General features: G+C 36.9%; 3 protein-coding genes across 15 annotated transcripts in view; all 3 read left to right on the forward strand.

Moving 5' to 3' along the window:
• The window catches only part of tnikb (TRAF2 and NCK interacting kinase b), a 60,134-nt gene extending 45,179 nt beyond the window's left edge, over positions 1-14,955 (forward strand). For 7 of the 13 annotated variants that reach the window (XM_079863272.1, XM_079863265.1, XM_079863276.1 and 4 more), the window contains 13 exons: positions 169-266; positions 2,772-2,953; positions 4,202-4,310; positions 4,635-4,781; positions 5,701-5,803; positions 6,019-6,195; positions 6,341-6,484; positions 6,612-6,746; positions 6,958-7,058; positions 7,287-7,436; positions 8,701-8,860; positions 10,510-10,649; positions 11,833-14,955. In XM_079863272.1, the coding sequence (XP_079719398.1) occupies positions 169-266; positions 2,772-2,953; positions 4,202-4,310; positions 4,635-4,781; positions 5,701-5,803; positions 6,019-6,195; positions 6,341-6,484; positions 6,612-6,746; positions 6,958-7,058; positions 7,287-7,436; positions 8,701-8,860; positions 10,510-10,649; positions 11,833-11,916 (1,730 nt within the window). In that variant the 3' untranslated portion in view covers positions 11,917-14,955. The remainder of the gene's footprint in view (positions 1-168; positions 267-2,771; positions 2,954-4,201; positions 4,311-4,634; positions 4,782-5,700; positions 5,804-6,018; positions 6,196-6,340; positions 6,485-6,611; positions 6,747-6,957; positions 7,059-7,286; positions 7,437-8,700; positions 8,861-10,509; positions 10,650-11,832) is intronic. The other 6 variants (XM_079863274.1, XM_079863273.1, XM_079863269.1 and 3 more) reach the window with 2 other exon arrangements.
• Positions 14,956-17,020: 2,065 nt separating this feature from the next.
• eif5a (eukaryotic translation initiation factor 5A) lies at positions 17,021-20,360 on the forward strand. The gene is made up of 4 exons (XM_079863281.1): positions 17,021-18,272; positions 18,355-18,459; positions 19,307-19,438; positions 19,526-20,360. Exons 1-4 carry the CDS (start codon positions 18,105-18,107, stop codon positions 19,586-19,588), a joined length of 468 nt encoding a protein of 155 aa, XP_079719407.1. The 5' UTR covers positions 17,021-18,104; the 3' UTR covers positions 19,589-20,360.
• Positions 20,361-22,280: 1,920 nt separating this feature from the next.
• On the forward strand, positions 22,281-24,181 carry rpl22l1 (ribosomal protein L22-like 1). Its single transcript, XM_079863282.1, has 4 exons — positions 22,281-22,338; positions 22,680-22,784; positions 23,204-23,325; positions 23,420-24,181. Exons 1-4 carry the CDS (start codon positions 22,330-22,332, stop codon positions 23,562-23,564), a joined length of 381 nt encoding a protein of 126 aa, XP_079719408.1. The 5' UTR covers positions 22,281-22,329; the 3' UTR covers positions 23,565-24,181.
• The last annotated feature ends 107 nt before the right edge of the window (positions 24,182-24,288 follow it).

The following is a 24,288-nucleotide window of genomic DNA, read 5'->3' on the forward strand; positions in this document are numbered from 1 at the left end:
TCCAACTGCGCCCAGAGGCATTTGAGCGACGTCCGTTGGTGACGCCCCTTTGGAAATTAGTTATTAATGAAGCTTTGCCAGACCATAACTCAGTTACTACTGAGAATGGTCTGGTTTTAACCAGGCTACCTCTCCACACCAATCCTTGACGTTCAATTGTCTCCACAGGCTCCAGTAAACCTGAAGGATCCCCATCAGTGTCCCAAGAATCCAAACCCAAAAACCAGGAGGAGAACAGGGAGGTGACCAGACCCAGCCGACCAGCGGTGAGAAACACAGTTCCCAAAATGTATCATCAAAGCGTAACTCTGCTTCAAATGTTTCTGCTCTGGCAGGTCTCGTTTCCAAGAACAGGATAAGCCTAAAATGAAAATATCTAACACTTCACTAACTTCTTTTTAAGACTTCTTAAACTAAATATCTTTTACAAATCTGCACTGTTTTCCCAATAACTCATGATGTTCTTTCCAAATTGATTTACCATCAATTAAAGACTCCATTAAATCTAAATTGTCAATGTAAGTCCTTCAATATGCCCCACCCAAACTTTGTTTCAACAAAGTACATCAATGCAGAAGTTAAAACGTCAAGCAATTTTATGGGGTCTTTAATATCACCAGTAAATCAAATCTCATTTGAGCTAACCTACACATGACCTTCAGCTATATAATGATGTTCACATTTGCCTGAGAGTTCAAATAAAAACTGTGTGCCGCTTTGTGTTACTAACCATTTTCTCATTTAACATTTTGTCTAATCCGTTCAATTGTCCCTCCACCCGTGGTTCTCTATTGTCAATTGCTTTTCTCCAGAGTTATAAGAAAGCCGTAGATGAGGTTAGTGACATCTTCTCACTTCATCTCTCTCTGTCCATTTTCGTGCTTCTTACATTCAAGCACTCATTTGCTGCCTGTCTCATCTATTTCTGTCACTCGCCCTCTCAAGTCTTCAATCGTTCTCTCATCAATATTTCACACCATCTCTCATTCCTTAACTCCCCTCCAATCTTTCTGTCTGTCTCCTTCACAGCTTCAGACGCCGTGTCAGTCACCATCATTAGCTGCACTTTTCTCCATCGCACCAATTTGTCACAGTCGTTCACAGTGTCCGTAATCCTTGACACCATCTCAGAGTTTTCACTGTTACCTAGACAACAGCTGTTTTAGGCCAAGGAAAAGGGATTTTGTTTAGATGTAATGTTATGTACTTTGTTAAAAAAAAAAAAAAGGACCCTGCAATTATGTATCTTATTGAAGTGATTTATTTGTGTAGTCGTTTAAGAATATTAACTTTAATTGACTTTAATCAGTAGACCTTACATTTAATTTGTTGTGAAACGAAAACAAGGCAGTGAGGGATGGAAGTCCAGAGCATTCAATGGTTTCTCAAGCATATTGTTTTTGTGGAAATTGTAATTCTCATTCATACATATTGTCGTATTCAGTGCAAAAAGACGAGCGTAACAAATTTGTGCAAATTATTTGTAAAACCATTCTTGCGTAAATTGTTTTTTTCGCCAACAAAGCATTAGTGCCATTGCATAATTGTGTAAATCATTTGTAAAAATCATTCTTGTGTAAATTGTTGCAATGCCACTGCGAACGGACAAGCTAATCAAAAGTTGATTAAATTGTTTGTAAAAAGTGTCCTTGTTGTTGCTTTAAATTAACCCTAACCCTAAGCCGAATGAACTTCTTTAAATTGTTGGTTAAACTATTCAGATCAATCTGAGCCGATATTTAGGTGGAGTTTCTGTGTAATTCGTCCATAAACCCATTTTTGCATTTATTGTCACATTCCGTTCAATGCATCAATTTATATAAGAATGATTTAGTGAACAGTTTGCACAGAAATTAGTTCTGCTCATGTTTCATGAATCAGAGACAATATCATTTTAGTCCTAGATAATGTAAAATGCGATGTTTCCTGGGTTTTGTGACCACTGGATAGACATTATTTTATAATCAGCTGCTCAGGTAATCAATAGTTTGACACACTGAATGTACTGTACTTCTATTCCTCAACCTTTTTTTCCATTTGTGTCAAATGATGCATTTAAACGTAATCTTGCATTTTGCTCAAGATTGTTTACAGCATCACACTTCCAGGTGTTAGGTTGCACATTCAGTCAAAACTGGAAATTTGCATCTCTTTCAAGCATCATTGTTTAAATATAAGAGCACAAGAGTTGACTTCTGGTTTCTCAATGACGTTTTCTCTCTATCTGGCTGCCTGGTGGCCTGTCAACAGGAGGAGCTGGTAAGACGGGCACAGAGCTGGAGCTGCTGACTCTTACTAACCTTCTGCATGCAGGGCACAGGCCTCAGGAACAACCCCTAGTTCTGCTTCAGTTCTTCACTCTTCTTGTCTATTATTTCTCTGACTTGTGCACGTGATGGTTTATACAGTTGTGCATCATTCTCCGAAATGATGGCGGATGTTTTTATCTCACCTTTTGTAAAGCTTTATCAAATGTTTTACTTGATTTTCCTGTCTGTAATGGTTTGCTTATTTCTATGTTTCTGGTAATCTCTTCGGTGCCATTTACATGACCTAAATGTGCAAAACGAAGTTTATCGTCACGACTTCTACTAACGGATAAATTATTGTAGCATATGCTCTTCACAGGCTTAAAACATGAAATGCTGTTTACATTTTGGTGGATTTATTGTTCGATGGTGATAAAATCAAGCAGATCAAGGAATGAAGAAAACCTTATACGTCGTCTTTTTGTCTTCCTCTCCCTTTTCTGATCATTCCCTGCCCTAAAGGACCTCACTGCTCTGGCCAAAGAACTCCGCGAGCTGCGAACCAATGAGGAAACAAACCGGCCACCCAGGAAAGTGACAGATTATTCCTCATCCAGTGAGGAATCAGAAAGCAGTGAGGATGAGGATGGAGAAGGCGGAGCTCATGATGGAACGGTCCCTGTTAGTGATATTCCACGCATTATGTGAGTGTTTTGGTTAACAGTAACAATACTGGTCGCGTTTCTTTGAGTCCATGGCATGCTTTTGTACTTTCAAATGTTGACAAATTATATACACATTAATATACAGTCTTTTGCTCAGGGCCTCATTAAAAAAGTTTTTGTGCAATTAAATTCTCTCCTAAATGAGAATGTTCTCTTTCCTCGACTCCTTTACATTATATATACACTATAATACTGTCTGCTATTTTTAATTAGTATATAAAAACATGTAACAATAAACGTTTCAAACTATATTATTGTTGGCAGATGACCTTATCAGGTTGAATATTAAATATCAGAAAGTGGCTTCCAATTAAGATTATTTAGCATTTTATGCGAATGCATTTTATGAAAAGTTAATTTGAGAAAAAAAAAGTTACCTTTTTAGAGTTTTAGTACAGTTTGGAAAAAGATGACAGATGATATTACGTATTGTTTATTTGACACATGAAAAATAAGGTGAAATCAGTTGCATTGCATTGTGAGAAACAATACCCAGCACAGAATGCTTTGTGCACAGACAATTTGCATAATTCGCAAACAGCAGGAATGGAGTAGTATACTAGTATTTCAAAATGTCTAATTCAACACAGGAAAGTAAGTGTCTTTGACAACCATTTCAGTTGGTCTCTACAATGTCTTAAAGGTGCAGTATGTAATATTGACAGCTAGTGGTTGAAATGGGTACTGCAGTCTAAATTCAAAATATTGGAGAGGGTTGTTTCTCCCATCCTCACAGCTCACGCTGTTTGCCAGTTTTAGAACACAGCAGGAATGAGCGCAATTGACAACAGTAGGCGATGAGCCTTGCACTGGAAGTTGATGAGTTTTAATTTACCTCTTGGCATAGAGCTTTTTAGATGGATGCTGAGGCTTTTTAAGAATCTGTGATCTCTTACCTAGTTTGTTTGCTGGCTTCCATGGCTGCAATATGTTGTTTTCCGCCAACTGGCAACCCAGGGTGTTTAAATACTATTGGGTAAATTGGCAGCGGGCGAGATATCACAGACCAAAACAAAAAACACAGAACGCAAAATTTCAAAGTAGAATAAATTGCTGTAGCATTGTTTTCCATAGAAACAAGTGTGAACTTAGCATGTTTCCTAAAAATCTCTGCAAGCATATTATGGTGTTTCAGTGCTGTCAAAAAATTATATACAGCACCTTTAAAGAAAGCATCAACATTTATAGAAGTCATTTATGTGTATTTTTGTCCTATTCTCCCAACAGGCCTTCTGCTGGCCAGGGTGGCACTGACTCACTGGGCAACCTGGAGGATTCTCATGCCAATGACTCATTTGGTAAAAATTCACAAGACGGCACCCTGGTGATGCGAGAGGTAGGTGCACCTACCTAGACGGGTTCCTTTCCTGGTTAGCAAAAACTCCTACACTCATTCCTCTAGTGTGTCACACTTTTATTTCTCTTTTAGTTTACCAACTCATGTTTGTTTTTGCCTTGGTTAAGCCTTATTTTATTGGCTTATATTTTGGTATTTCTTTCACCTTCTGATTTCTCCAACAAAATCTCTGATCAAGCTTGTCACACACTTGCTGACAGAGGCACACTCCGTGCATTTCCCGAATATCTCTCCAAGATGGCTTAGCCACGCAAGGGTCCTCCAGTAGTGTAGCCCTACTCCTCTTTCTCTTCCTCTCTGCAGACGTTTGGGGAAAGAAAGCTCGGTCATGCCGAGAGCAATGGTTTCCCCGGTAACTTCAATCTGCCCGATCTAGTGCAGGAAAGCCACTCGCCTGGCGAGGGCCCTGGGCGGCATTCTAGCGGGCTGGACCTGGACTCTGTGGCTGAAGTAGGTGACGGACAAGCCTGTTAGAGCCACCCTGCACTCCAACCCTCAAATTTCTAACCCGACACATCTAATCCATCCCCATTCAATTCAGATGCACATAATTATCTGGTTGTAGATTCACTAAAGCCCAGATCTCGTTATAATTCACATTCATTTCCTTGTTTTTTTTTTTTCTGTTTGTTTCTTATTTATTCTCTTTATTTAATTTGCTATCATTTTAACCTCACATTTTTAAACATATAGGACAGTCAATAAAATGCTTTCTCCCCTTTGACCCATTTTCCCTTCTCGTAAGTGCCCTGATTTTGTGCCTTTACTTCAAAAGATTATTTTATTAATCAGTATTTTTCTTATTTTTCATTAAAAAAAAAAATCTAAACGTCCTTTTAACAAGATTAATTCAGATTTTTGTAAATTTTAAATACACAACAGTTTAAAAGTTTGGGGTTGGAAAGATTTTTAATGATTTTGGAAGAAGTCTCTTATGCTCACCAAGGCTGCATTTATTTGATCATAAAGTAAAAACCGTGTGTGTGTGTGTGTGTGTTTGTGTGTAGCATTTATTTGAAATAGAAATCGTTTGTAACATTAATATATTTACAGTCACTTCTGATCAATCTAATGTGTTCTTGCTGAATAAAAGTATTAATATCTTTCATGAAAAAAAAAAATCTTGCAGATCCCAAACTTTTAGACAGTAATGTAGATCTTGGAATAAATCTGTAAGAAAACACACACACACAAATATATATAAACAAGACAAAATGCTGATTATGTAAATAAACTTTTGTAGTGCTTGCTTTTCCTGCTAACATTTTACAATAAATGGACCTTTCTAACTGCAGTCAATCATTAAATGAGACATTTTGTATTGTTTGTGGATGCTTGTTTCTCACATCCTGATTCTCCATGTTGGCAGTTTGGGATGGGGAGTGGATCCAAAGCTTCCTTCACACCTTTTGTGGATCCACGAGTGTATCAGACCTCCCCCACAGAAGACGATGAGGACAACCCTGCCTCAGGTGACTTATCCTCCTCTTACACCCCTTGTTCACTTAAATAGTTACAGTGCTGGTGTCCTTTTCATCAGTGGAAATGCTCAGAATTGGGCACCAGCTCAGAGATTGGCACTTTGTTCATGAAAAAGGGGGCACTTCTTGATGTATGATGAGCACTCAACAAAATCCTACTGCAAAGTGAAACAGTCAGTGATTATGATGTTTTTCTTTGGCGACAGCTCATTTTGCAGATGAACTCATGCGACAGGAACAGGAACAAGCTCGATTGAATGAGGCTCGGAAAATTTCTATTGTTAATGTCAATCCCACCAATATCCGGCCGCACAGCGACACACCGGAAATCCGCAAGTACAAAAAGCGCTTCAACTCTGAGATCCTGTGTGCTGCACTTTGGGGTGAGTCCAAGGCTGGTTTATCGACTTTTTTCTTACTTTATACTCAACATCTGTTCCTAATTGAGAGTAGCATAAATGCCTTCATATCACTTCAGATCCATTATGATCTTCAGATCGTTTTAACTCTTGTTTTTGATCGGTGTAGGTGTGAACCTGCTGGTAGGAACAGAAAATGGACTCATGTTACTAGATCGCAGTGGTCAGGGCAAAGTCTACAATCTGATCAACCGCAGGCGTTTTCAACAGATGGAGGTTCTGGAGGGTCTCAATGTCCTGGTCACCATATCAGGTGAGCTCATTATCAACTCTCCATTTGACTGGACAAAGATTTGTTTTGTTTATTTTGTTCGTTTTGTTAGATCTCTGTATTTTCTGTATGTAATGAGAGGTTCATAATTCCTCTTTTTTTTTCACAGGCAAAAAGAATAAACTGAGGGTCTATTATCTGTCATGGCTCAGAAACAGGATACTTCACAATGACCCTGAGGTAGAAAAAAAACAAGGATGGATCACTGTTGGTGACCTAGAGGGTTGTGTCCATTATAAAGTCGGTATGTGCTTTGGTCAATTTGGCCAAATTGTTTTCATACCTAAATTTACTTTATCCATCTATCCTTCTATCCACCCATCTACCCATCTATCCATCTATCTATCTATCTATCTATCTATCTATCTATCTATCTATCTATTTGTCTGTCTGTCTGTCTGAAAAAAAAAAATTACATCCTAATAATATTTTCACATGTATTTGTTGTTCAACAGTCAAATATGAGAGGATTAAGTTCTTGGTGATTGCATTGAAGAATGCAGTGGAGATTTATGCCTGGGCTCCCAAACCATACCACAAATTCATGGCTTTTAAGGTGAGACCCTTTACCCCCTTTAAGAGCATTTGTGTGATCGTTTTAACTAAACTGCTCTGCAAGGTTGAATTCTAAGGCCTATTTTCTTCTCAGAGCATGAAATGTGCAATTTAGGTAGCTATTTTGGTACTATAGTGCCTAGAGCATATTTCGTTGTGAGTGTCATTGTTTAAAGTCCCTCAGTAGCTTGTTCGTCATGTTTTCAGTGTCTCTTCTGTCTCTCCAAAGTCTTTCACAGAACTTCAGCACAAGCCTCTGCTTGTAGACCTGACGGTGGAGGAGGGTCAGAGGTTAAAGGTTATCTATGGCTCCAGCGTTGGTTTTCACGTGATAGATGTCGACTCTGGGAATCCATACGATATCTACATTCCATCCCACGTAAGTGACAACAGGCCGAGCGGAGGCAGCTCTCCCCTCCTTACCCTGATTCCAAGGGACTTTAAATAGGACGACTCCTCCCCGGGGACACTGGCATGCCACTGTAGTGTTGATGTCTGGATCACATATGTGTCTTTTAATTACAGACAGGGTCCAAATTTAACACTCAATCCAAATGCAAGTTAAGAAACGTCTTTGGTGAGAAAAATAAAACCCTTTCCAGTTGGCTGGTAACTTTTTGGGAATGTAAAAAATACTTTGTTTTATTTAATACATAATATGTATTAATTGTCTGACATGAGGCTAACCCTTATTAGTTAAATATATATATATGACATTTAAGGCAATATTAAAGACATCTGGCGCAACTTAAGTCTTCTAACAACTTGATCCTCTATGAGAAATGTATCGTCATAAGTTTATCAGCATAATTTATTATCAGAAATGTATCTTTTTTTTTAACTTAATAAACTATATAGGTGTTGTTTTATGAATTTATCCAGAAAAGCGTGCAAGATGCCTAAAATATAGGAAAACTAAAACATGACGCATTTACTTTTTCACGGAAATTCGGAGACCGGCTGATTTATTTGATGCTGCCGCAATGACCTATCATTTTTGTCACAAATATATCATGAAGGAAAACAGCTTATATAAATATTACATACAAAGATTAATTAATAAATGTATTAATATAAATGAATTTAATTTCATGGTCTAAGATTGACCTGAAATCACCTGGTTTTGCAGAAAGTTAATTTTGGACCCTGATTGCACAGTTTAGAGCAACACGTTTGAATGTTTTGTGTGTAGATGAATGGTTATTCATCTATTCGTTGACTAAAACAGATTTCATGATATTGCAAGTACATGCCATTATTGTTCTAACATTATCAAGTGTGATAGAAAAGTATCTCCACTGTAAGAGAAAAACATGTCCCCGATCTACGACCTTTGACAAACCAAACTTGTACATGAACCAAAGCAGCCAAACCGTTCCAATGCCCCATGGTAGCCTGTTAGCGGGGCGCTTTTGGGCTCAGGCGTCGGTGTGGTGGAGTGGAGGGCAGGAGTCTCGATTGTTGCAGCAGTTTCTCGAAGGGAGAAGCTCTGGCCGCCCACAGCACGAGACAGTGGAGCAGAAAACATGACTGACAGGGCCGGCCCGAGGGGGGGGAGAGCGTCATCTAGTGGGGGAATGTTTTGCACTACGGCTCGTTTTTGTCACCCCAAGGCTCATCTGCGCCCACCCCTCCCTTCCCAGATTCAGGGCAGTGTTACCCCTCACGCCATTGTGGTGCTTCCCAAGACCGACGGCATGGAGATGCTTCTGTGTTATGAAGATGAGGGAGTCTATGTGAACACATACGGCAGAATCACTAAAGACGTGGTGCTCCAGTGGGGAGAGATGCCCACCTCTGTTGGTAGGTTTTGGTTGTTTATTTCACACAAAACGCTCCTGTTCTCCTTCTAGAGCCCTGATGCGAGTGCACCTGACCGTCCCCGACACCCCTCAGAATGAAGCCTCTCTGAATCAGTCCTCTCACACAAACACGCATGTCTCTGTCCACTCATTGCTCTTCTCTCTTTCCTGTCCCTCACTTAACTAGACCGCTTTTCTGCCCATATAATCTGCCCTATGCCGCCTCACCTCACCTCACCTCGGCCCACCTATACTAAACCCTGACAGAGTGCAATGTTTGTCTGTATGTCTGGCACATCTTGTGTACTGTTTTGTTCACTCTGTTAACACTATATATATCTCTGTTATTAATAAACACTTCATCTGATTTCCTTTAAGACCTAAAAACTTTCTGATTTGACCTTGAATCCAATTTTCATACTATTTTTATACTTGGGTGAATGTCAGAAAACACGTCTGGGTCACTTAAAATCAAAATAAAGAAACGACATTTGTGTTATAGTATTATTTTATTCATATTATGCTTTGATGCTATTCAATTTGCATATGTAAATTGTTTAATTGACATGAAAAAAAACAAAAAAACACAAATTAAAAAAATCTCTTGATTTACCCAAAATTAAAAAATGTATATATATTAATGTTTCATTTGATTTTGTTTCTTGAAGAAAACTATTAGTCCATATGTCCATATGCACATGGAACAGTGTTTAATTGTCATAAAAATAAAAATAAATCACATTTCACAATGCAAATTTATTTCATTTTCTCTTGATTTTGGAGTGAAATGTGACCCGTTTTCATGAGATTTACCCAAAAATAAAAAACAATTCTATTCAGCATGTTTAAACAGATTTTTATTAACACTAACCGAGACAAAGAGACCGTCATCAGTTTCGATGTAACTCTTGTTGTCTTTATAGATGTAAATATTGGTGTCTTTCAGCTCTTGCTTTACTACCATCATGCATCAGATATTGTGCCATTTGTCTCTATAATTAATTTCCAGCCTTAATTTTTGTTTGTATGTGTGTTTTCATCTCTCATCTGTGAAAAATGTGAATGTTATGATTTAGTCTTTTGTCATAATGTTGTCTGATACTGAGGGTTCAGATGTAGACCAGCAGCCGCCCACCCCCTCAGTTCTGAACAAATTAATGTTTCATCCAAATTATGTTCAACTCTACAGTGATTCTGCATTCATGATAACAAAGTAAAATTCATATCTCATGCATTTTCTACACAAGATATCAGCAGCAAAGTCAGTCAAAACAACCATTTTCTCTATGAAGGGCACAGGAAGTCCTCGGAGAGAGTTGATTTTTAGTTCATTAGTATCCAAAGAGCTCTGGATTTGGATGCTAGTTCCTTTTGACATCAGTTTCAAAATGAAAGCCCAATAATAACCATAATGCTTTAATTTGTGATGCTCAGAAACTGCTGCAATAATGACCTCCTGATGATGTGGGGTGGCTTTGGCAGGCTTGTTTTCATTGGATCTGGGCTAGTTTCAAGTTGCTGTTGGAAGTCAGAAGTCGTTGAGGAACGGGGTGCTGTGATGATGTACTGCATTTGATGTCAGCGCTCTCCTGTCACATGTTTCTTTTGTCTTTTGTTTATGTTCGCGTCCTTCCCCCTCCTCTTCTGCAGCCTACATCCACTCCAACCAGATCATGGGCTGGGGAGAGAAAGCCATTGAGATCCGCTCCGTGGAAACGGGACACCTCGACGGAGTTTTCATGCACAAGCGAGCACAGCGACTGAAGTTCCTTTCGGAGAGAAACGATAAAGTATGTCAAGTCACCTTTGTTTTATGGTAGCGATTTATACAATATAGATTGTTTCAAAGCAGCTTCACAGTGATAAACAGAATTCAATTCAATAGTGTCATTCAGTTCAATAACTGTTAAGATCATGATCTTACCCAGTTTTTTCAAACATTTTAACAGTGTTTAAAATTACACGCGTCACTTTTAAATTATGGGCGTCTTTATGTGGGCCAATGACACGCCACACATTTTGTTTGTTCGAATTGATTAATTTACTCAAGAATATGATCAAATTCATTTCTGATTATAAAATGTATTTTATATATATATATATATATATATATATATATATATATATATAATTTTTTTTTTTTTTTTTTTTTTTTTAAATATGTATTTTTTTAAATGTCAGCTTGTTATATAAGATAAAAAATTAAAAGTATTTTGCCATAATATATATAAGTAATATATCTATTTAATAATGTCATTTATAATATAATTTTATTTATAAAAAAAAAATGTAATTTTATTTTTAAAAAAAGTATAATACTTTTTTACCTTTAATCTGTAATACTAAAAATATAAAGGTGTACACTCATAATCAAAATTTCAGGAACGTATGTTATTATGTTTTACTTGATTTTTATACATGACACATAGGCTAAACCTTTAGCCACTTCGTTTAAACATTTCTTAAAAATAGTATAAAAGTTTTTCAAAACTATAAACCAACATGAATCCACTGATCATATTTGTGAACATTTGTTAGTGTTTTAAAAGCTATTTTCTTTTTCTTGATCATGCATGTGTTGTCAATTGATCAGTGTTGATTTAGTGTCATTGAGATACTATTGTAGTTTTTATTAATATTTTTCCTTTTCATTAAAAAAGTAGTAATCTTGTGTTTTTGTCATTTTTATTAGTTTTATTAGTAGTTATACTGTCTATAGTTTTAATTTGTTATTTTAGTACATTATGTTAAACTAAATGAAAATGGGAAATGTTGCCTACTAGCTGAAATAAGTTTTATATATTTTATTTATTTCAGTTAATGTTTATTTAATTTCAAGTAACACATTTTTTTATGGTTTGAGCTTTAGTTAAGTATAATAACTCTAACTGATAACAAACAAAAACTGAATGTAGATTGTAAGAGTTTTGTCCTTTGTGTGAGTATAATGACACCCGTTCCTCCGTCTTGCAGGTGTTCTTTGCCTCGGTCCGATCAGGAGGCAGCAGCCAAGTTTTCTTCATGACCTTGAACAGAAACTCCATGATGAATTGGTAATTCATTCCCGCCCCTCCCCTGCATTGTATCTGTGGACCTTTTCTACTTCATTGAAAAGTGTGAAAAAAGGAAAGACAGGAAAATCCAGGTGCTCTGGATAATCTGGCAGATGGCAAAAAGACCAAACCTAGCTGGGTCCTTCTCAGAAGAGTCAAAGACAAACCCAAAATCCAAACGCCCCAACGAACAACAAAGGGTGACAGAGGAGCACAACCGGTCTGCATTGTTTTATATGGCCCTTTCATTAACATTTGTGGGGTTCTGATGTTTTTGTCCTTATAAATATGTATCTAGATTCTTCTGGACGTGGAGACTGGAAATATGGGAGATCCAACCCACAGAGTAGAGTGAATATTTGTACTGTTAAGACACTTTTTGACACAATAATTTATCACGGTTGCGCTGAACGTCGGTAAACCTCCCTTGCGGGATGAATCCATTGAGCCTGGTTTGTGTGATCAACCCTTTTTCTTTTTTATGTTTCAGCTTGGAATGCACACAGATGTTTGTGTCATGTGAAAATCACTCTAATGTGTGAATTGAAACTGATATTTAAGACTTGTATGATACTTTATGAAATACCACATTATGTTGGAGCAGACACACACATCGGGCTGTCCACAGAATGCCTTAAAAATGAATTTGCAAAGCTGCTCGTTTTTATTTTTAAGTCCATAATATATTGATGTGTATGCATTTTTCTGTAATGAAAAGGAAACATGCTAATTTTTTGGATGGAAATTGATGCCTGCTGATATGGACCTATAATGAAAATACAAATGATCCTGAATATTAATACTGTGCATTCCTTGTTTTATGCCAAAGCTCTATAGTATTCACATCACATTTGGAGCCTGTGATTTGCGCTGTTTTCCTTGTGCTCAGGGAGATTGTGCTGTAATTCAGAACCTTTTTCAGTTTATTTCAATTGTCTCTGCAACTTATTCATGCACATTGTGGGTATTGTGGGTTAAAGGGATAGTTCACCCTAAAATTGACTCAACCTCATGTCAATCCAAAACTATCACTGGATCATTTAGTCACACACAAAAAGAGAGATTTAGCACAATGTCCAAGCTGCTCTCTTCCATATAATTAAAATGACCAAATGCTACTAAGATCTAAAATGGACAAAAAAGCATCATAGTAGTATATTCAACTTGTGCACTATATTTCTAGTTTCTGAAGCCATATAATGTTTTCTGTGAGGAACAGGCTCAAATGTAATGATTTCCTGGTCACTTTTCACTTACATTGTATGGAAAATGACAGCCTGGACATTATGACACAAAAGTCAAACAAGTTTTGAAAGATGATAGGGTGAGTAAATGACAATGTTTGGGTGAACTATTTCTTTTGGTGAACAAATTTCCAGATTTTGATTTAAGGATGAAACTGATCAGCAGAGACTATTCTTGAACGCTTTAACGTCAGTCTGAATCCTTCAACTGATTGGTCAATACTACAGAGCTTTGTATTGAAACATAAAAAAGTACATTAAGATTCTGTTAGAGTATGAGAGTTGCTGTCTAAGGGAGTGTGTACATGTGAATGAATGAAATGTAATGCTTTCCACCAACAATACAAAAAAGGTAGATATGTTAGCATTAACATACCAGCAATCTCAAATTGTTGAGTAACGCACCTCCACGTGTCATTAGGATAAGAATGTGCTGCAGTTTTGTATTTTTAAGGTTTTTTTCCTCATGACTTTCAGCAAAGTGCAATAAAGGCCAAGGGAATCGAGCCTGGTGAGTCAGTTGCTCGCCTCTCCTCAAGATGGATCTATAATCTCCAACTGTTTCTAGAGGGACTTTCACTACCACCCTCTGTAAATATCCACTTCCTTTTTGGAAAAGAGTCCTGCCTCCGAAACGAATGCATATGAATTGTCTGGGAACGTGTGATTCTGTACGATCCATCTTGTCCTCCGTGTGAATCACATACTGTAAATCGGTGAACGAAGGGTAGTGTTTGACAGAGCTTCCTTTTAGGCTACCTCGTTTCTGTTCACCTGTTGGATCGGTTCAGATTTCTATGTGGGTAATGACTATCGATGCCGTAAATGAAACTTTGTGAGTGACAATATGAGGCAATATTCGCGATCGTAGTTTGAAGAGGCGAGTGTTTATTCTCTGGGGGGAATTGTCTTTTTGAAATGCAACCAGTAGATCAGTGAATTTTCAAGTTTATTCAATTAAAATAGGTATTTTTAATTGGCGATTAAGTATGTTGTAAATGAACTAATGTTAAAGAAGCCTATGTTGTCATTACATGTAGATTCAGAGGTGATTTAAGTGTAGAGCGCCAGACAGAAATTTTCAGAAATGGAAGCTTTAAAAAAAAAAAAAAAAAAATCATGGTGCAATGTCTCGTGCAACAGCCAAATCAAGCCTACACTTCATATTAGGGTGATTCTTCAATTAGGGAATTTTTCAGTAGCCTAGGGGGACAATATTTTTTTCTTTTAGTTTGTCTGTTATTTAATCCTAATGATATATTCAGTTAATTTTGATTATTTGTTCAGTTTTCTCTTTTTTTCTCCAATACTGGCCATCAGATTATTAGGTGTCATTACCGGAATTTTGATTCAGAACTAGAACAAGCACACAACTGTCACGTTATTTCTACTTGAAAGTTATGGGAAAATATCATAAATATTGTATGGAGCCATTTAAAGAACTTTTTTCACGATTTTGTGTACTTGAAAATGCCTCTGATTGCAGAATCACCCATTAATAGACTTGAAGTCCTTCCAAACGACATGGCATTTTATTCAAATGGAATCATCAAGTCCTTTATGTACTTTTATACATTTTCATTACTGTTCTGTAAGGGCAATAGAGTGTGAAATTCATTTGTCACAACTAGGATCTTTTGAGACCATGTTTTTTATCCATCAAACTGTGAACTGAGTGGATGTGTGTGCAGGTTTGAAGTACTTATGGGATCTTTCCATCCATTTTATCAACACAAACGTAAACTGTGAGGTCGGTTGATTTCTTCATCCTCTCTCACGCACCACTTTCAGTGTGGAAAGTCTTTTGATGTGTGCTTGACCTCATTTTCTTTCTTAATATGGACATTAATACTGTACATCCTTTATATTCGGGCTGAGCGAGTTGTTGTTTTATTTCTGTATTTCTCTTCATTTTTTGCGTGTATTAAACTCTGAGATTTATAGCACAACCGAGCATTCTGGATATTGGCTGTTATTTTTATGGTTGCTCCATATGGATGTGTGATTGAGTGAGTGTGTGTTTGATTTAAACATGCCGTTTTTATAAGCCTGTAAAAACATAAATTAAAGACGTAACAGGCATACTGACACTAAAATTAGAAATAGGGAGATTTCAAGATCACAAGCCTTCTGTTATAGACATTTGAAGCTGAAACTGGGCATATCATGTTTTGTTCACAAAATAGGCAGGCTGTAATATTTTATAAATAGATTTGTAAGGCTATTAAACTAGATTTTTGTTCCAAATGTAACTTTAAATGTAGCCTGGACTTTTAAGAGATGATCTCATCGAATTTGTGCCTAGTAGTAAGAGTTATATTTTATTGCTTACAATTTATTACATGGTGTGAATCAAACAGAGTCGCCAAAATCTCCTTCGTGTCATTCAACCGACAAAAGAGCTTCTAAACTGAGTAGCTATTTTATGGTCCAGTTTTGCTTGATATTCTGATCCAATTTATTTATTGTTTTGTACAGTGCTTAAATGCTGGTAGGCTATCTTGTATTCAGAAAGCAGCAGTATTGCGATTTTTTTTTTTTTTAAAGGGATTGTTTTTTTATCTATTATAATCTAATATAGTGTCAGGGATGCTTTAATATGAGTGTTTTATTTTACAACAATTTTTACTTTTTTTAACAAAGTGTTGGTTTGTTTTATTATTTTAATATTGTTCAGTGCCCTTTCCGTTTGAAATAAATTCACCCCTGATAACTGCTAATATGTTTGAATATTATAGGGTTGTTTGTGGATCTATTCTAGTCTTGTTAATCAATACTCAGTGTTTATGTTTAAAGAGGAAACCCGAAGAAGACTGCATATCAAAGGTTGAAGAATCGGGAAAAGCTGTTAGCAATAATGATCATTACTGATTTTGTCAGTCTTCACGTAAGACTCTTTTCTACTTTGACTGAAACTCCAGTTTTTGATCTTATTCAGATGGAGTCAGTCGTTTCTGAATGAGGAGAATATGAAATTGATAAATGGAAATATTTCAGATTTTGGAAACTCAGCCAGTGTGTTCACTTGTCACCCAAAACAGACATTTTCTTTGCTTTATTTATTTTTTTTTTTTATAATAAATTGACACTTAAAACCAGACCATGTGTGCTGTTTGAATTTATATATATATATATATATATATATATATATATATATATATATAATAAACAACTATATGATATATTTTTGATATTAATAATAATATGTATATTTGTGTCTTGTCAAATCCAAGGTAATAAATAGGCTACTGCAATATTCCATTAAAAAACTGGATGATCAAATTTGATTTTATGACTTTAAGACGTTCATTTAAAGGACAGAATTCACAAAATTCATTCAGATCTGCAATTTTGAACTAAATGTATATAGATCCACTTTTTTACTGGAATTGTATTAAGTTAAATATGTATAATAACATGGGTATTACACGGGTATTACAGCGTAAATGTGGTTTATGAGGACATTTCCTGTGTCCTCGTAATTGAAATGGCTTAAAAAACGTATAGCCTAGCCTATTAAACAATGTTTTATTAAAAAAGCAGAAGGTTTTCTGTGGTGGGTAGGATTAGTGTAGGGTAGGGGGATAGAATATACAGTTTGTACAGTATAAAAACCATTACGCCTATGGATTGTCCGTCCTCATAATGATAGGTGCACCAGGTGTGTGTGTGTGTGTGTGTGTGTGTGTGTGTGTGTGTGTGTGTGTGTGTGTTTATATAGGCTATATTTATATGGAAGGTTGCACCATTCGTGGCGTTCAATCCACAGATCCTAAACGCTAAGAGGCACTAAGCAAAAGCTTCAGGCACAAGCCATCCTCATCTCTGCAGAAGAAGTGGAATCCCGCCCACTGTACGGATGCCGCATTAAAATTGGCCGCGCTTGCGCGTTGACGTTCCTTTTTTTCTTGGAAGTAAGTGCTGCATGGAGCGTGTTTGAATTGTGAACGAAAAATTACACAGAACTTTCCTGTCTTGATGTTTGTTTTAAAATGCTGTCGGACTTGAAAGTCTACGTCATGGTGGTGAACGTAACCGGATCGTCTTGAGTAAACGTGTTACGGGAGTTCTTTGATGCGGCTCTCTAGTTCGCAGGCCGCGAGCACGCGCGAGGCCTTTCCTCGCGCGCACTGACTTAATTGAAAAAGGGACCTGTGAGAAACTTTGGCTAACCCGCACGAGACCCGTTTCCCCTCCTTTTGTTAGTTACCTTATAGTTTAGTCGTGGTCGTTGTTCCATTTATGCGTGTTTCTGTTACTTTGTTCTAGGGAAGAATGGGGCGTTAGCCTCTTAGCCGAGTCATTGATCAGCGGCGAAACACGTTGACATGCGCCACGCGAATCAGACATACGGTTAACCGTTCGCTTTTCTGCAAGCGTGAACCTGACATTGGATTAACGAGCTACTCCACTGATTATTTTTGGCGAGTTTTAGCAATTTAAGCTAGCTAGCATGTATAGCCTTCTAGTTCATCTGGCCTGTTCGGCGTGGTCATTGTGTTAATTGCGTGCAAAACAACGACCGTAAAGTGTCAAATGTGGCTCGTTAAGTATTTTAACTACACGTTTGTAAACACAAACAAGTGTTAGCTGAAGTTGAATCAAGTTTGGTCGTGTATTTGGCTTGGATTCTATAAGCGGTGAAATTAGAGCAGCATGATGATGCAGGTTTGAGTGCTAATAATAACAAGGTCGATTTATTTACAATTCGATATAAAATGGCTGCTTAACATTTGGCAATGGTTAATTGAAAACTGTATCTTCAGCTGTTAAAGTTGTAAGGCAGTCCTAATGTCTGACTAGCCAACTCATACAGTGGAAACCTGGCTCATTCTTATGTGACTCATCTATGATGTTATTTTGTGGGATTGAGGCTTTTTAAGGTTATAATATAATAATTTCCCCATGTCCTTTATTCCCTCCAGTGCCCCTTGTTTAGATCCCCATCATGGCAGATCCAGATCTTGATTTCACCAGCGGAGATGCCGGGGCCTCTGCCACCTACCCCATGCAGTGCAGCGCCCTGCGCAAGAACGGGTTTGTGGTCCTGAAGGGTCGCCCCTGCAAAATTGTTGAAATGTCTACTTCTAAGACTGGCAAGCATGGTCATGCAAAGGTAATATTTGGATTTAACTCTTTTGCATGGCTGTTTTTAAACCGTGAACGTTAGCATTAAGTACTTGAGTCTCTGTTTACAGGTTCACATGGTTGGAATTGACATTTTCACAAATAAGAAATATGAAGATATCTGCCCCTCCACCCACAACATGGATGTGCCTAACACCAAAAGAAATGACTACCAGGTGAGACATGCGTGGCTTTGTGAAATTCAAGATTTATTGGTGAAAATGCACTTTTTTTGTGTGTGTGTGGGAGTTCATGTGACGTGTTATTTCAATTAAAGTTCTCCTGACCCTGTATGCTGTGTGCAATAAAGGCAAACGCTTCACAATTTCCAACGTAGTAACTTGACGGTTTATCTAGAATTCAAATGTCACCATCTTTTTGTTATTGATTGTTCCTGATTGCATTGAACACTGGTCATTAACTAGTTGGAAAATTTAACCTGCTAGTTATTGGTGTAGTGAAATTATTGCCATATTTTGCATTGCATTTGGAGCAAATTTTAAAAGACTTCTTGAGCTCTTAAAGGTATAGTTCACCCAAAAATGAACAAAAGATATTTTGAAGAATAAGGCTAACCAAACCGTTAATGGGCTCCATTGACTTCCGTAGTAGGAAAAAAAAACTCTGTGGAAGTCTATGGTTCCCCACAACTGTTTTGTTACTAACATTCTTTAAAATATCCTTTTTTTTGTGTTCAGCAGAAGAAATTTATACAGGTTTGGAAACTTGAGGGTGAGTAAAGGACAGAATTTTCATTTTTCGGTGAACTATCCCTTTAATATGTTAGTGTCCCAAACTGAGATTGTTAGCATCTTTCTAGTCCTTTTTAGAACATTATTAGTTAAGTGCCGCTTTTCTTACACAGCCGATATTTAGTTATTTCGCCTTAAATTGGTTGCCTGAGGTGAATCTCTTCCACCAAAACACAGACACAGCAATGCTGTAGCTTTTGTTCGAAGTGTAGATATTCTTCTGCAAAACCATTTCTTCCCTTTTAAAATATGTTTTCTTGTGTTTTCCTAGCTGGTTGACATCAGTGAGGGATTCCTCTCTCTTATGATGGACAACGGTGACGTGCGCGAGGACCTGCGTGTGCCAGACGGTGACCTGGGCAAAGAAATCGAAAGCAAATTTGCAGCTGGTGAAGAGATGTTGGTAAGTGCACCTGTTTGAACGAATGCATTTAGATTTTAGCCTGCCTCTTGTCAATGTAAACCACTCATTGTTTTTTTTGTTTCGCAGGTTACTGTGCTTTCAGCTATGGGTGAAGAATCTGCAGTGGCTGTCAAACCCATGACCAAATAGGAAGAGAGACTGGGCTGCTCAGGCTACAACATGCTACACTTTAACAAATCTCTTGCATTTGTTTCTTTGGTTTTATTTGTCACCAAAGCTATGGCCTTCACAAGCAACCTCACATTTTTGTTGTGATTTGTATTCCTTTTTTTCTTCCAATACTGTGCTGGACTTGTCGGGTCAGTTGGCATTCTCTAGGGTAAGAAGTTTATTATTGGCAGTGTTTACCCCTCAACCTCCCCCATTCAACTTTTTTTCTTTTTTTTTCTTCCCCCCCTCTCAAGTTTTTAACCACTTGCATTCCTGAATGTTAAAAAATCGGATCCATTTTCCGTTTTTGTATTCTTGAATTTCTTAATAGTAACTAGTGCAGGATTTATGCAACTTGTTGCGAAGAGAGGAAACCCCAAACTGACACTGAAACTTTTTTTTTTTTTTGTCTCTCTGGTAGCCATACTTTTACATTTCTCCTTACATGATCTATGCCATGCTGGCACTGTGGTTAATTTCTCTCAATTGAATGCCATTTTTCCCCCCAAAGTGAGATGCACACTGGTAGTTGGCACTTCCTTGTTCTTGCAGTACTTCGAGTACCTTCTCAAGTAAAAACCGCTGTGACCGAGAAATAAACTCCAGTGAAATGTCCTCTTAAATGACAGTCTCTAATTGTTCAGAAGTGGAAAGGATGTGATGGCCATGTGCGAATACCTCTGTAACCCAAAATAGCAGCCAGCTTGATTTTGGCTGTCAGTGACGACATTAAATAAAGTGTTGAAGCCTGTATTTGTCTCCAGGTAGACTCTTATCAGTGCTGCCCCAGAATGAGCTCAGGCTCTTGTTAAGGACTGAATCTTTGATGCGAGTTCTAATCTTCCTTTGTTCACTCGAGGCCTTTGTCACCTGACTGGAGAGAGCAAAAAATAAAAACCTAATAGATTCTTTTCTTTTTTTTATTTTCTTTTTTTATGAAGCACTTCATCAGTATTGAAAGAAGTTCCCAAATGCTGGTTAAGGTGTTGCTTCATATTTACAGTGGATTTTTCATCTGGTAATATTTAACATGTGAACTATTTTTATTTATCTCTGTCTTTGGAGAATGAATATCCTTGTTTAAAAGTTACTTAGTCTAACCTGTCTGGTCATTTGGGTCAACATTTACTAAGGTACAGATATTATACTTGAATCAGAAAGTGTCTGTTTTGAAGTATGATCTTAGGTACGTCACCTAAGTGTTCAGTAGCACAACATGCAGTGTTTATGTTCTCAAATGAAGTCAAATGATATATTCATGTGTATATATTAGGTGTATAAAAATAAGTTTCAGTTTGTCTTTTGAATGGTTTTAAATGTTCAATTTAAGGTTTAAGAATTCATACAAATGGGCAAAATGACGGGATATAATTTTAGAAAGTGAGGACAGTAACTGGGAAAGAAAGACAGCTTTGTTGGGTTGGGCTGCCAAATCCTCTGCATGGGAGGAGCCAAATACTCATTTCCCATTTGTGGCCGGGTGCCCAGACAACACAGACTCAATGAAAGTGTTGCACTTCATTCTTGGAGGCCTGTGGCATCGCAGTATATTCAAACACACAAACTTCATCTAGCAAGTGGCTCCTAGTGAGCACGCTCTCTAAAGTCAATCTATGTTGAATCATGTCTTTACATGAATTTTTCAGATGGTTTAATTTCTAATTTTGCTGTTGTGTAGCTGAGTGACATTAAAAATTTAACCAAGCAAACAGAAATCTTTATGTGCCTATTTAAATTTGTTCAAGATTAGAAATCTGCCCAATAACTGGCAAATCGGGCTGTGCCCATGTGCCTGCTGAGGCCTCACCCAAGTTTTTCTTGATGTGTCTGCACAATGATGCAAGGATGAGTCATGCTTACTTAGCAGGAATGCAGAGCCCAGTCTCTGCTTTCTAACTCTACTGGTTGAGTATACATGTGAATGTGTAACAATGGAAATCACCAAAACGAAGCATGCTGCATGTTTATTGTATGTTAAATGGGATTGTCCACTACATCCGACTACATTAATGATTACATAGCTATGTTGTAGATGTGTATAATCTTTGATTGTACGAAATAATCATCAACTCGATTAAATGGTAAGTGAGACAAAGGCCATATTGGTGTGGAATGCATAACATTGCATACTCGGGTGTAATTACTTGCTGAAACAGAATTGCTTAATCATATATTTTTTTTTTTTTAAGTTTTACATTTCTATGCAATTACGTATCTAATATAATATCTAATTTTAAGATATTGGATAAACATGTTTTTTTACAATACATGCAAATCTGACAACTCTTTCTTTCGAACAGTTCGTTTTAAAGAACCTGTTCCAAAAAAAAAACGATTATTTTACCTCAGACATAAATATGTGCACTTCCCCCCAGGGTGGTATTAAATGTGCTAATAAAGTCAAATCTTCGGTTCACTTAAATGCTTTTACTATCAGATATCAACGGTTCTTTGTAGTCAGATCTTTTGAATTAATAATTAGTTGAACCCAGCCTTCCTAATATATCTCGACAAAACCCATATAATAGACTGAACCGTTTCACAACCGTTCTGAAAAATTTGGACTGAACTGAGGTAGTCTGACCCATAGACCGGTCAAGTCGTTCACAAATCGGAAGTCGCTGAATCCTCCCCAACCGGCAGCCAATCAAATACGAGAAATTTCCGTGAACCCTCGCGCGGACGTACGCCACTTCCTCTTTGAAGCCAACCTCACCAAGATGGCACCGGTACGTGTCTACCGGAGACCGGTCTTTATGGTTAAATGTATTTTATTTGATCTTTTCGTGTTAACAAAATATCAGATATGTTAAATAAGAATATAATATGTCACTCAGTGTTGGTTTTTGCATATGGAATAATATATTAATTCATTATTTTTGACGTACTGTTGGCAGACACGTGGATGAGCATTTTAGCTTGACTGAAAAATTCAAACAAATCTATTTGATTACGACTGAGAGAGAATTACAGTAGTTCACTTCATAATGCGTTTATTCATTTTTATAACATGGCTGAGTTTATGAAGCAAACATTAACTTTAAGTTAACTTTATAAAATGTTTCTTTAGAAAAGGCAGACTGTTGTGAAAAAGAGTAAAAAGGGAGCTTCCTGGAAGTTCACCCTGGACTGCACTCACCCTGTGGAGGATGGGATTCTCGACTCTGCCAACTTTGTAAGTTGTGTAAAAAATTACTAACCATACTTTGTATGATAAAAACACAACTAAATTCCAGGCATGGATAATTGTTATACTCAAATAATGTTCTCATTTTCAAATGTTTTATTGGATAGGTGATTAAATTGAATATTTTAGTAGTTTTTGTCTGAGAGATCTGTACATTTCAATTACATTTATTTCTATTCATCTCAACTAGCATTCAATCTATTCGTTTCTGATCCAAATACATCATTTAAAAAAAAAAAAAAACTTATTCGTTAACCTTGCATATTGAAATTAAAACAAAATTATAAATGTCATAAATTGTGTTCAGGAGTCGCATCACTAATGCCATGTCATAACTAGGGTTCCCTTCCCTAGTTAAATGCCTAGGGTTCTCTTCCCTAGTGGTCATGCTGTTTTATTACTAACAGGAAACATTTCTGAAAGAGAAGGTGAAGGTTAATGGCAAAACAGGCAACCTGGGAAATGTAGTGCAAATTGTGCGTCAGAAGAACAAGATCAACGTCACCTCAGAGAAGCAGTTCTCTAAAAGGTGAGATGTTATGCCAACAGATTCTGTTGTTTATTAGTGTTTTTATTTTATTTTATCAGTTTTATTTATATACTAACAATCCCATGTTCCTCAGGTATCTTAAGTACCTCACAAAGAAGTACTTGAAGAAGAACAACCTGCGAGACTGGCTGAGGGTGGTGGCGTCGGATAAGGAAAGCTATGAGCTGCGCTACTTCCAGATCAGTCAAGATGATGAAGAGTCTGATGCTGATGAATGAAGCTCTGTCTTGAAATATGTTTGATTGGTGTATCAAGGTCCTGTATAAGCTGTCACACCTTCAAATGCAGGATTACATGTTTCGATATCTGCTTGTAAATAAAGATACACAGAAATTGAGTGTCTTGTTTTTTCAATTGTGGTAAATGTTTTATGTAATGGGCTTTTTCAATCAAGTTGGGGCAAGTGTAAGAGTTAATAAATATGATTCATTAACAAACTGGTGGTGTTTGATAAGGTAGAGGGAATGTATTGCAATGATGATTAAACGGTTAATCATTACAGTAGTAACAATCCATAGAGTATTTTCATGAATAAAGAGATTGCTTTCATTTACAATTGTAGAACTGTAACTGCAGTTAAGATTTACTAACAACAATATTAGTATAAAAACTATATAATAGCTTCAGGAAATGATGAAAGAACCAACTATTACTTTAATCTTTAGGAATAGGATTACAGAGGCCATTTTCAAATGTGATTGATTTAACTGGGTAGAAAGATCTAAAACAAAAAAAGTGATTAATCAAAATGTGTTTCTTATTTGCTTTTAAGTTGGCCTTCCAGTTTGGCCTCTTTAAATGTGTAACAAAATTAAATATTACATTAATTTTACATAATCATGGTCAGTGGAAGTTCTTACATGCTTACGATGACATTAAACATATTAACAAAGAGCCACAGCTATCACTAGCAGTGATAATGATCTTCCAGATGTTAACTTC

Source organism: Squalius cephalus (genome assembly GCF_949319135.1).
Source record: "Squalius cephalus genome assembly, chromosome: 25".
Lineage (NCBI taxonomy): Eukaryota > Metazoa > Chordata > Actinopteri > Cypriniformes > Leuciscidae > Squalius > Squalius cephalus.